Raw genomic sequence first — 9,684 nt, forward strand, 5'->3', positions numbered from 1 at the left:
GTTGTGTCCGGTGTCGGAGCCAGTCCATCGGGAGTCTGCCGCACCCGGCGCCTTGCAGAAGGGAGGGCAGCCGCACGCCATTGGTAGAGTTGCTCGCCAAACTTGTTGACTCATATGCGCGCGTCTCATCAGAATCCGCCTCCTCTTCTTCCTCCTCCTCTTCCTCCGATCTGATTGCACGCGCCATTCAGCGGGGAATCATTTCAGTTTCCACCTCCCCCCCCTCTCCCTGCAACCACGGTGTTTTTTACGCGCATCTTTCTCGGGTGGATTCCACGCAAGCCGCCAGCCTCCATCGAGGAGCCCGCTTTTTTCACTTTCCCCCAAAAAAAAGGTTCTGATTGAGAGATGGCTTTTATGGTCAAGCACGTGGTGGGGGGCCAGTTGAAGAACTTGACTGGCGGTTTGACGGAGGAGAAACCCGAAGCGGAGAAGACGGACGCGGCGGCGCAGGGGATGACACAGGAGGAGTTCGAGCAGTACCAGCAACAGTTAGAGGAGGAGAAGTAAGTCGACAGACAAGAATAAGATGTGACTGAAATGAACGCGTTCCCGTGCGTAAAAAGACGGAAGAAGAGACGTGCGTCTTTTACGCACGCGAGCCAGGCGCACACGCGGATGGACGCATTTGAAAACATATTTGGAGACGAAGTGTCAGGTTTCGTTGCATGCACACGCTTCCTTTTTGACAAGGATTCGTGCACGTGGATAATCTGCGCGCATGCACGAAGGATAGTCTAAATAAGGACGTGTAAAATGGCTGCCCCTGTTGAGTGAACGAACAAGTATGGAAATGAGACGTAATCTAATGTGTTGTGTAGGCATGCTTGAGGACACCATGCATGCCCAAGGTCATTTGGGAAATTTCTCTACATCATTTAGCACATTTCGAGAAATAAATGTGTATGTGTTGGGGGGGGGGAGACTACAATGCCCAAACGCGACCAAAAGATGAATACATAAGTTTAAAACAAACTTTACATAGATGCGAAATGAGCATGGGAGTATGACGAGTAACAAAAGAGAAATTTATGAAACATTGAGGTTAAGTAAAAGTGGAAAAAGAAGAAAAATGCCAAAACCATTTAAAAATTGTCAAAATGAGCAAAGCGGTAAAGAAAAAACGTCATTAAAAGAATGCCAAAGTGAGTATGACTGTATATGACAATATATTTAAAAAAAAAAAAAAAAAAGAAGATTAAAAAATGTGTCTGAAACTTCCCTTTAAATATTGTCAAAAACCATGCAAAAACAATTCGTGAAGCAAAAAAAGTGAAGTAATAAGATGGGTAACATCAGTCCAAATCAGACGGGGCCCATTATACGTACTGTTTTGCATGAATGTATGTATCATATAGACATCTATAGATAGCACGGTGTTGGCATGCTAGAGGTCACCGAGCGCAAGGTCATCTGGGAATTCGAGTTGTGTGGTTATTGATTGCTGATGTCGCTTTCCACGTCCCGTATCATGTGCCTCAACATTCAAGCCAAAGAAGGTCACGTTTGAGTCCCTTAAAAATTGCAAAAACATTTTGAGCAAATTGACAATAATTCATTTCATTTTGACTGGCTATCATTTGGTACGTGATTCCAATTTTGAAGTGGAGCAAAACACAAGTGACACTCAGGCTGCTGTCACGTGACCTTTCATCAGAGTAACTATTAGCCCGAGGCGAAGAAAACATGTTTAGCGATTCCGTGAAGACACGTTGTCTACTTCAGGGCGCCCGAGAGGCCACCAACCCGCCCGGTGATGTCCTTGACAAGACTGATGGCTACTCTGGATTTGGTGTTTTGCCCGCATGGGCCTATAACATGACAGCATATCTCGGGGATACTAAAAAAAAAAAAACGACCTTGCGCTGACACATTGGGTGCATCGCCTTCAGAGGATGTGATCCTCACAGGCGCGTAGTGCAAAATCCCCCTCCACACGCATGTGTGTGTGTTTGCGGTCTCCATATTCTATTTGTGAGCTCACACGCCACATCTGGCCGACATTATGTCAGCTTTGTTGACTTGTGTGTCTCAGGCCTCTCAACAAATTAAGCAATTGTGATGGGGGATGACTTGAAGCCAACTGGGGCGTGAAGGCCTCAACGAGCTTTGGATTCGGGAGAATAGCGCCCTCTGCTGTAGGAAACCACTCAAAATGCTAATTTAGAGTCTCATCGATCAAAGTTTTATTATTGAGAGCTTATATTGCTAATTAAGAATTGTTTTCTTCTAAAAGCATATCTTGGACAAACTATTTTAACAAAATAGAACCGTATTAATGTTGTTTTATTTCAAAAGTGTACAATAATCAACAAAACACAGTATGACCTTTTTAAAAACAATATATATATATATATTTTCCTCTCTCCATTTCAAACAAATTCACGAAATTTGGGATTGCTGTCTTGCAGACAAGAACGAGAGGCAAATTTTGCCCAGAAGAAAGCCGAGCGAGCCACCGTGAGGAGTCATTTTCGAGACAAGTACAGACTACCAAAGGTATTCGAAAGTGTTTACAAAATACATATTCAATGTTTATATTACATTAATATTGTCCTTCACGTTTTTGTAAAGTTTACAAAATACGTAAAAACATGCGTCAAAATGGTCAATTTCAATGTTTTTGCCAAATCAGAACGAGCTGGACGAGACCCAGATCCAGCAGGCGGGCGACGACGTGGTCCTGCCCACCGAGCTGGCCAAGATGATCGCCGAGGACGGCCAGGAGGAGGCGCACAAGCAGTCTGTGCTGGGTCAGCTGTCCAACCTCCAGAACGTCGACATGGACCAGCTCAAGGACAAGGCCCAGGCGACGCTGGAAGACCTCAAGAAGCAGACGGAAAACTGCAGTCTCATGTGATGTCGGGGAGCTGAGGTTTGCCCAAGGTCGAGCTTCTGGGGAGGAGGGAGTAGTCGTGTTTGTTCAAATGATTAATTACGGAAGCTTGGAGCTGCCGCTAAACATTTTTTAACAGGCATTTAGCTTTGGCATTTTTTGCCAGTCAAAAAATGTTTACTCCACTTTGGCAGCTCCACGTAAATAACAATAATGCTAAAAACAAATCCGACTCATTCAATAGGAAACATTTTGCCGAAAATTCTTTGACGTTTGATATTTTCTTGGCATTTTTAACAAAATTATTCAACATTTCACCTGGAAGCTACTTTTATCAATAGGCCCATTATTGATAAAATTTTTATGGTTTTCTTTTAACCAATGACGTTCGAGCAAATAAGCCATGTGTCACTTTAGAGACGTTACCGTGCGCAATACATGAGACGTAGCTCTCCGACTTTTTTCCGAAAGCAAAGCCTGTCTTTGTGCTGCACATTGAAGTCTCATTGAAATACTCGCTACAAATACATATATAAAAAGCTGCTAGAAAGGTACAAACGTAAATGCTTTTTAGAGGCCAAAGTCCGAATATTTGTGTCTTCATAACGCCGATACTTCTGTTGTGTGTACGCGCTGAGCTCGTCGTATGGTGCCGTTTCGTGCCAGTGGATTAGCTGTCGTCGTGTCGAGTGGTGTCCTCGTGAACCTTGTTAGCGCTAATGCTAAGGCCGCGGCCTCGCGGTGTCGTTTTCAGAGGAGTCAGGAGAGAATTATGGTGTTGTTGTTCGTGGACGTTTTGTGTAGCGATGGCAATTTACGCTTCTCTGAGCCACTTTACAATACGGGTCCCGTCATTCATGTGTTCATAATGACTTCAATACGGACTCACAATGTTAACCCTAGCCCATAAATGAAGCCTAGCCTAACCTTATGTTTATAAATTCTTACTATAATGAAATGAATCATCTTTGATGACACCCTTATTGTAAAAGTGGCACCCACCTCAATAACCTACGTTGCTTTATTTTGCCAAATTGCACTTTTGGCATTTGTGTGTGTGCGCGTGTTTTGAAATAAATGTCATCTGGTTGCATAAGGGGGCGGCGCGGTTAGAAATGTTCCAAATTCAACAGAGCACACTTTTCTTTGTGGGTGTGTCTCTATCTTTGTCCAGCAAATAGATGAATGGACGCTGGGGAAATCCTCATTGCTGTGGTTCTTGTCACGTGATGATAGTGATTGATCATTGAAATATAGAAGAAAAAGTAGCAATAATTATTTTGCAATATTGCTACGAGGTAATAATTGCTGTAATAATAATGACAGTTATAATAATTATAATAGAGGGGAAAGTGAAGCCATAAGCCACGAGACTTGCTTGCTTGCTACAAGCGTGTTGTGTTTTTCTCATCTAATATTTCTGTCATTCTGTCTCTCATGGGAGTTTCAATTGCAATAAACATATTTTTGGATAATGTTCTCATTTGTGTGTTCTTTAGCATTTTTTCTAGTAATCTCTCTGATGTGCAAGGAGCCTAAGAAAATTGACATTTTTTAGAAATCCACTTTTTTAATTTTTATATATCTTTTATTGAGCACTTGGAGTCTCCAGTATTGTATAGAAAAAATAACCTGCTGCAAAGATACTTTTATATTCTGTTTGGGGGATATTTTTTGCTCCGTTCGATTTTATCCATTTTCTATTACATATTTTTTAACTATTACGTCACAGTCTGTGGGGCGGCACTACCAAACAAGGTAATGGGTGTGGCCAAACGGTTTCTCATATCCGCCATTTTTATTACTCGGAGAAACTAGTCCAAACTCAAAGATGCAGAAGGTACAAATGGATAAGTCAAAGTGTTCCGTTGTTGGATGCTTTAATTGACAAAACTATTACACCGTCGTTGAGGATTCAGTTCCTTCAATCTATGGAAACGACGGACACAAAAAAAAGCGGTAAGTTTGAGATGACACAAAAATAATAAACTCTATTTCACTTTCATAGTATTGTGTGTCTATGATGCCCTCGTTTTTGTAGCATTAGCATCACAATCGTTCTGATTTTAGCGCTGTGCGTTTTATGTTTTCACTTCTTGTGGATGTATTTTGAGTAGTTGTATCAGATGAATTGCTGTTTTATTCTTGGGGAACACAATGAGTTAAATGCATTCGTTAGCTTCTTGCTAACGCTAGCATTAGCTTTCTTCTTAATTGACTGCAGTGCTTGTTTACAAGACCTGTTTATAAATATTGTGAGGGGATTTGTTTTATTACGTGTTATGTATGGTTGGATGGACAAAGTCTTCTGCTGTTGACATCTTTTAATCAATCACCTAAATGGCTTGCTCTGGCCCAGTGATGCTATTCAGACAAAAGCATTGCTGTTCCACTTTATATTTATAATTATTTATTATTATTATTTATATTTAATTATTAAATGTCAACAGGAAGGATTTATAAGCATGATTGGTCTACTTTAATTAGAACCAAGACCTGCATTCTCACTAGTGAACAACAGGGGGCGACAAATGTTTAGGAAAAAGTACATGATGTATTTGTACATTACTTTTCATTTGAATATACGTACTGTATTGCGCATTGTTGTCTCAATTAAGCCAAAGCACACATTTTACACTACTAAAAAAAATCCCGTTTCATGTATCATATACAAAAAAAGTGTTATTTTGTGTTTTCTGTGTTCCTAAAGAAAAGTTCACTTGCTTTGTTCGTACATACTATTCTTTATACAAGACTGTTGATCTGTCTATTTGCACTCTTGAACCTGGCATCCATTTTGTGCAAATCGCTCGAGCCTCCCAGTGTCAGACACGTGAAAATGTAGTCCCCCCTCTCCCCCTAAAAAATCAAGTTAATCAGCATGTGAATGGCAGTAAAGCCTGAGCTATTGCTAGTTTTCAAGTGCAGTGTGAAAGGGGAGAGCTGTAAATTATATTGCTGCAGAAGGCCCTCTCCATTGACGGACGTGTTGCGTGAACAGACCTCCTTGTGGGGAGACGCTGGGCCGACGCATGGCCAATCGGACACAATGGCGGTGAAACGGGCCAGAAAATAGCATTCTACAAGGCTGAGGAATGTGTGACAGCAGTGGGCGAGGGAGAAAGAGAGCGAGGAGGGTGTGGTGGTGGTGGGGGGGGGCAATTACATTCTGAAGACCCTCAGCGATGAGGCCATCATGAAGGTTCTGTCAGATGGTATAATGGTACCTGGTCCAAGCATAGCTGGTTCTGATTTCACTGTAGGAGAATTTGTGAGCAGGCAACAGTTGCTGGAGAAGTACTTAGAGGCGACCAATCAGCTGCCAGGGAGAGAAATTTCTGTGTCCATGAGAGAGAGAGAGAGCGAGAGCGAGAGAGAGAGAGAGAGAGAGAGAGAGGGAGGGAGGGGGGTGCATGTAAAAAAAACTTTTCTTTCTTGGGGGAGGGGTGTTGTGAGGGAAGCTCGGCGGTGCGCGAAGTGAAACAGCACAGAGAGAGCGAGCACCAGGGACAAAGGAGATCCGCACACAGCGAAGAAGGAATGAAACAAACTGGATACGTTTTGCAACTTTTTTTTTTTCATTTAGATGCACATCCGTGCGCGCGGCCGCTCCGTAAACGCACCGCGGCCGTTCGGGCTGGAGTAGGAGAACTTTTGCTGGAGCGTGAGTTCATGCACTCTGCTTTTGCACTCACACGTGGTGACTTCATGACGTGTTTTCCGGGATTCGGCGAGGTATTTTTGTCCACTTTATAGCCCGGGGGGTTTGATGATGTCCTGCAGGAGGAAGGGTTCGAGTTAACCCCCAAGTATGAGATGTTGGTGCGGCGTCCTGGCACTGCTCCTGTGGGTGCTGGTGGCCTTGGATGCGCAGCTCATCTGCTGGCAGGCCATCCTGCGCTGCCACGCCGAACCCGAGTGCGAGCTCGCCTATGGCCAATACTTGGCCGCCTGTGAGGGCAACCTGCGGGGCACCAGGCGCCAGTGCCCCAGCCACTGCATTAACGCACTGATCCGCCTCAACCGCACCCGCAGCGGGCCGGACCTGGAGAGCTGCGAGTGCGCTCAGGACGTCCAGTGCCAGGGGGCCAAGCACGCCATCGAGCCGTGTCTACCTCGTCGGTACCCGGAAGACGGCGGCGGGGGGATCGGCTGCATGGAGGCACGCCAACGTTGCGTGCAAGACAGCCACTGCCACGCTTCCCTGGAAGCGTATCTGTCTTACTGCGGACAGCTGTTCAATGGACGCAAGTGCTCGGCCAAGTGCAAGGCCACCATCCAGCAGATGTTGTACATCCCCGACGGGGCCCTGCTCAACCGTTGCGTTTGCGACGGCGAAGGGAGACCCTTCTGCGAGGTGGTCAAGGAGAACATGAGTAAACTCTGCTCCATTGGGGACCACCACGGCGTCATCTCAGACCAGCCGGAGGTGGACGACACGTACGAGGACGAGGACTATGACGCCAGACAGGACAGGGATGACGTCTACAGCGAAAACTCTGCGGCTCCTCGGAGGTTGCCCACGTTGGGGATGCTCCTGGTTCTCCTTCTTGGATGTATTTGGTTGTGAAATTGGATTCATCCCTTGACACTTCTTTTCCTGGACCAACTGAAAGGGGGGCTTGAAGGCGAGTCAGCTGGATGAGGTGATGCTGGTTTTCACCCTTGCTGTCAACACTTTGGATCATTTCAGACTGTCTTTAAAACCAAGGTTGACAAGAGGACAGCTGGAATTCTTCATGGTTGAGGATATTTGGTGGGTCCAATCCTACTCTACACCAAGAAGTGCCACCACGTTGGGTTTCTTTTTCGCAGTTGACCCGGCTGGTTTCCACCCCTGGACACTTTGGATTTCATCATTTGAAATTGTTTTTAAAACTAAGACTTCCCCAATGGAGGGTTCAATATGATGCAGAAACCTCGAACTCTTCAAGAACCGTTTGAGGTCTCCCGAGTTGAGGGCTATGACTTCTTTGAAGTTCACTGACATCTTAGTTGAAAGGACCAGCAACCACAAAAACATTCAAGAACCTTCAGTTTGGACTTCCTCAAGCGTGAGGATGTCTTCTACATGGGAAAACTGTAGATCGACTCACCAGACTCTTTTTTTTTTTTTCTTCTTTCTTTTTCCAGGCTAAAAAAAAAGTTGCCAGTTGCGTGCGGCTCCCGTTTGTTTACTCTTGGTGTCAATGGTACTTAGAGGGTCGCTTTATTAAGACCTTAGACAAACACGGAGACTCGGCCCGTCCGGGTCCGTTTACTCTCCTACTTTTGTCGCCGTAACCACACTTCAAATATTTGCGGGGGACAGGATCAAGTGCTTAAATTAACTGGGGCACCGCACTCCACACAACTTTTGTACAGAAGACCTGTCACCCCCCCCTCGGCCGCCCCTTGGCCTCCTTCCTTCCCTGCTTCCCACCCTTTTCCTTCCCCTAACTTCACACCTTTAAATGACACCCCGTTTTATTACTTCTAACTTTGCTATGTTGGCATCCATCTAGCTTTTGTTTCTTCTTTGCCTGAGATCCAACGCAGGAGCGACAAAATGTCAGCTCCATTTCCCCAATCACAAAAAGCTCTTGTTGGATTCTACAAGTCTCAATGGGGACACTTGAATTTGGAACGCTTCTTGTAGAATTATGACAACAGGATTGACTGTAACACTCCAAAACCGTTTACATTTGGTTAACACGCAACATGTTGAAAAATGTTCCGATTGTCACGCAGAAATTATGCCAACATGAGTTTTACGTGTGTAAATGTTAAATTATGAAGCCAGAATATGAAGACAAACGTGTGTGTATATATATTGGACAGAATGATACGATTATATGATGTGAAAGAAGTCAGTGTAATAAAGCTTGGAAGCCATGATTATTGATACTGTCCCAATTGCGGAATTTTCTTGGAATAAAATGTTGAAAAAGTGAGCTAAAATGACATCAAGCATGGTATTACAATTGAGGGTCAAGGGTCAGTGAAAGCTTCAGTCAGGAGCGTTTTCTGTCGAGATACAGTTTGACTTTGGACGGTATAAAAATTAGTGAAGGGGAAATGAAGCTTCAAATTTGCTTCATGAACCAGATGTATTTTTTGATTCCTCTAGGGGGCACTGTTGGTTTAACGAAAGGTGTTTAAGAAACGGCAAGTCAATATGTTCAATAAACACAACTGGTTCTTGAAGCTTCATTTTCCTCATCACTAGCCAAAATGTTATTGTGCAAAAAATACGAAAAAACGTTGTGAATATTCGCGCAACGTCCAACAAAAGAAGCTGAAATTTAGCAGACCCCCTCCCGTTTTGTTTTTACCCAGATTGTCTTGACTCCAGGACTTTTCGACCACGCATCTTAAATTCCTCCTAGACGACAGCCCCGCCCCTTTTCCCGTTTTCTGGGAGTCAAATCAAAACAAACACGAGAAGAGCAGCTTCGGGGGTAAATGTGCAATTTGAGTGCAGGGGTGGGGGCGCACAAGGGGGTTACACAGCTTTGCCGCAGCCCATTTTGTAAATTATCTGCATTCAGCGTTTCTCCAAAACAACCCCGTCGTAACCCTCAATCCCGACCCCCGTGCTCTCTTCACTGGGCCAAAAAGGGAGGGACCCCAGGATTTAGGAGGCTCTTGTCTCTCAGAGGTACAATGTTCCATTCATGATAACCATCCAGCCGCAGCCAACGACCGACCTGCTCTATGGTGTCAGTGCAAAAGGGGGCGGGGTCAAATCAAGCTTCCCCAAAGCCCACAGTTTGACCAAGACAGACATTTTCACTATTCCCAACAAGGCGTGGTTCCTTACTCAACGATGAAGAACTGTCAAAATTTCCATGACATTTATCTGGAGT

General features: G+C 44.6%; 2 protein-coding genes across 2 annotated transcripts; both read left to right on the plus strand.

The window, feature by feature from the left end:
• Window positions 1-11: 11 nt before the first annotated feature.
• Window positions 12-3,629, plus strand: cplx3b (complexin 3b). Its single transcript, XM_037248243.1, has 3 exons — window positions 12-506; window positions 2,412-2,499; window positions 2,636-3,629. The coding sequence occupies exons 1-3, from the start codon at window positions 349-351 to the stop codon at window positions 2,858-2,860; spliced, it is 471 nt and encodes a 156-aa protein (XP_037104138.1). The 5' UTR covers window positions 12-348; the 3' UTR covers window positions 2,861-3,629.
• A 2,650-nt stretch (window positions 3,630-6,279) lies between these two features.
• On the plus strand, window positions 6,280-7,938 carry LOC119120902 (growth arrest-specific protein 1). Its single transcript, XM_037248146.1, has one exon. The coding sequence runs from the start codon at window positions 6,648-6,650 to the stop codon at window positions 7,404-7,406; it is 759 nt and encodes a 252-aa protein (XP_037104041.1). The 5' UTR covers window positions 6,280-6,647; the 3' UTR covers window positions 7,407-7,938.
• Window positions 7,939-9,684: the final 1,746 nt, after the last annotated feature.

Source organism: Syngnathus acus, chromosome 3 (assembly GCF_901709675.1).
Source record: "Syngnathus acus chromosome 3, fSynAcu1.2, whole genome shotgun sequence".
Lineage (NCBI taxonomy): Eukaryota > Metazoa > Chordata > Actinopteri > Syngnathiformes > Syngnathidae > Syngnathus > Syngnathus acus.

Excerpts from the sequence above, each read along its gene's own strand:
- cplx3b (XM_037248243.1), top strand. The coding sequence starts at position 349 with ATGGCTTTTATGGTCAAGCACGTGGTGGGGGGCCAGTTGAAGAACTTG. Across the intron at positions 507-2,411 it reads CAACAGTTAGAGGAGGAGAA|ACAAGAACGAGAGGCAAATT; the intron begins GTAAGTCGACAG and ends GCTGTCTTGCAG. Across the intron at positions 2,500-2,635 it reads ACAAGTACAGACTACCAAAG|AACGAGCTGGACGAGACCCA; the intron begins GTATTCGAAAGT and ends TTGCCAAATCAG.
- LOC119120902 (XM_037248146.1), top strand. The coding sequence starts at position 6,648 with ATGAGATGTTGGTGCGGCGTCCTGGCACTGCTCCTGTGGGTGCTGGTG.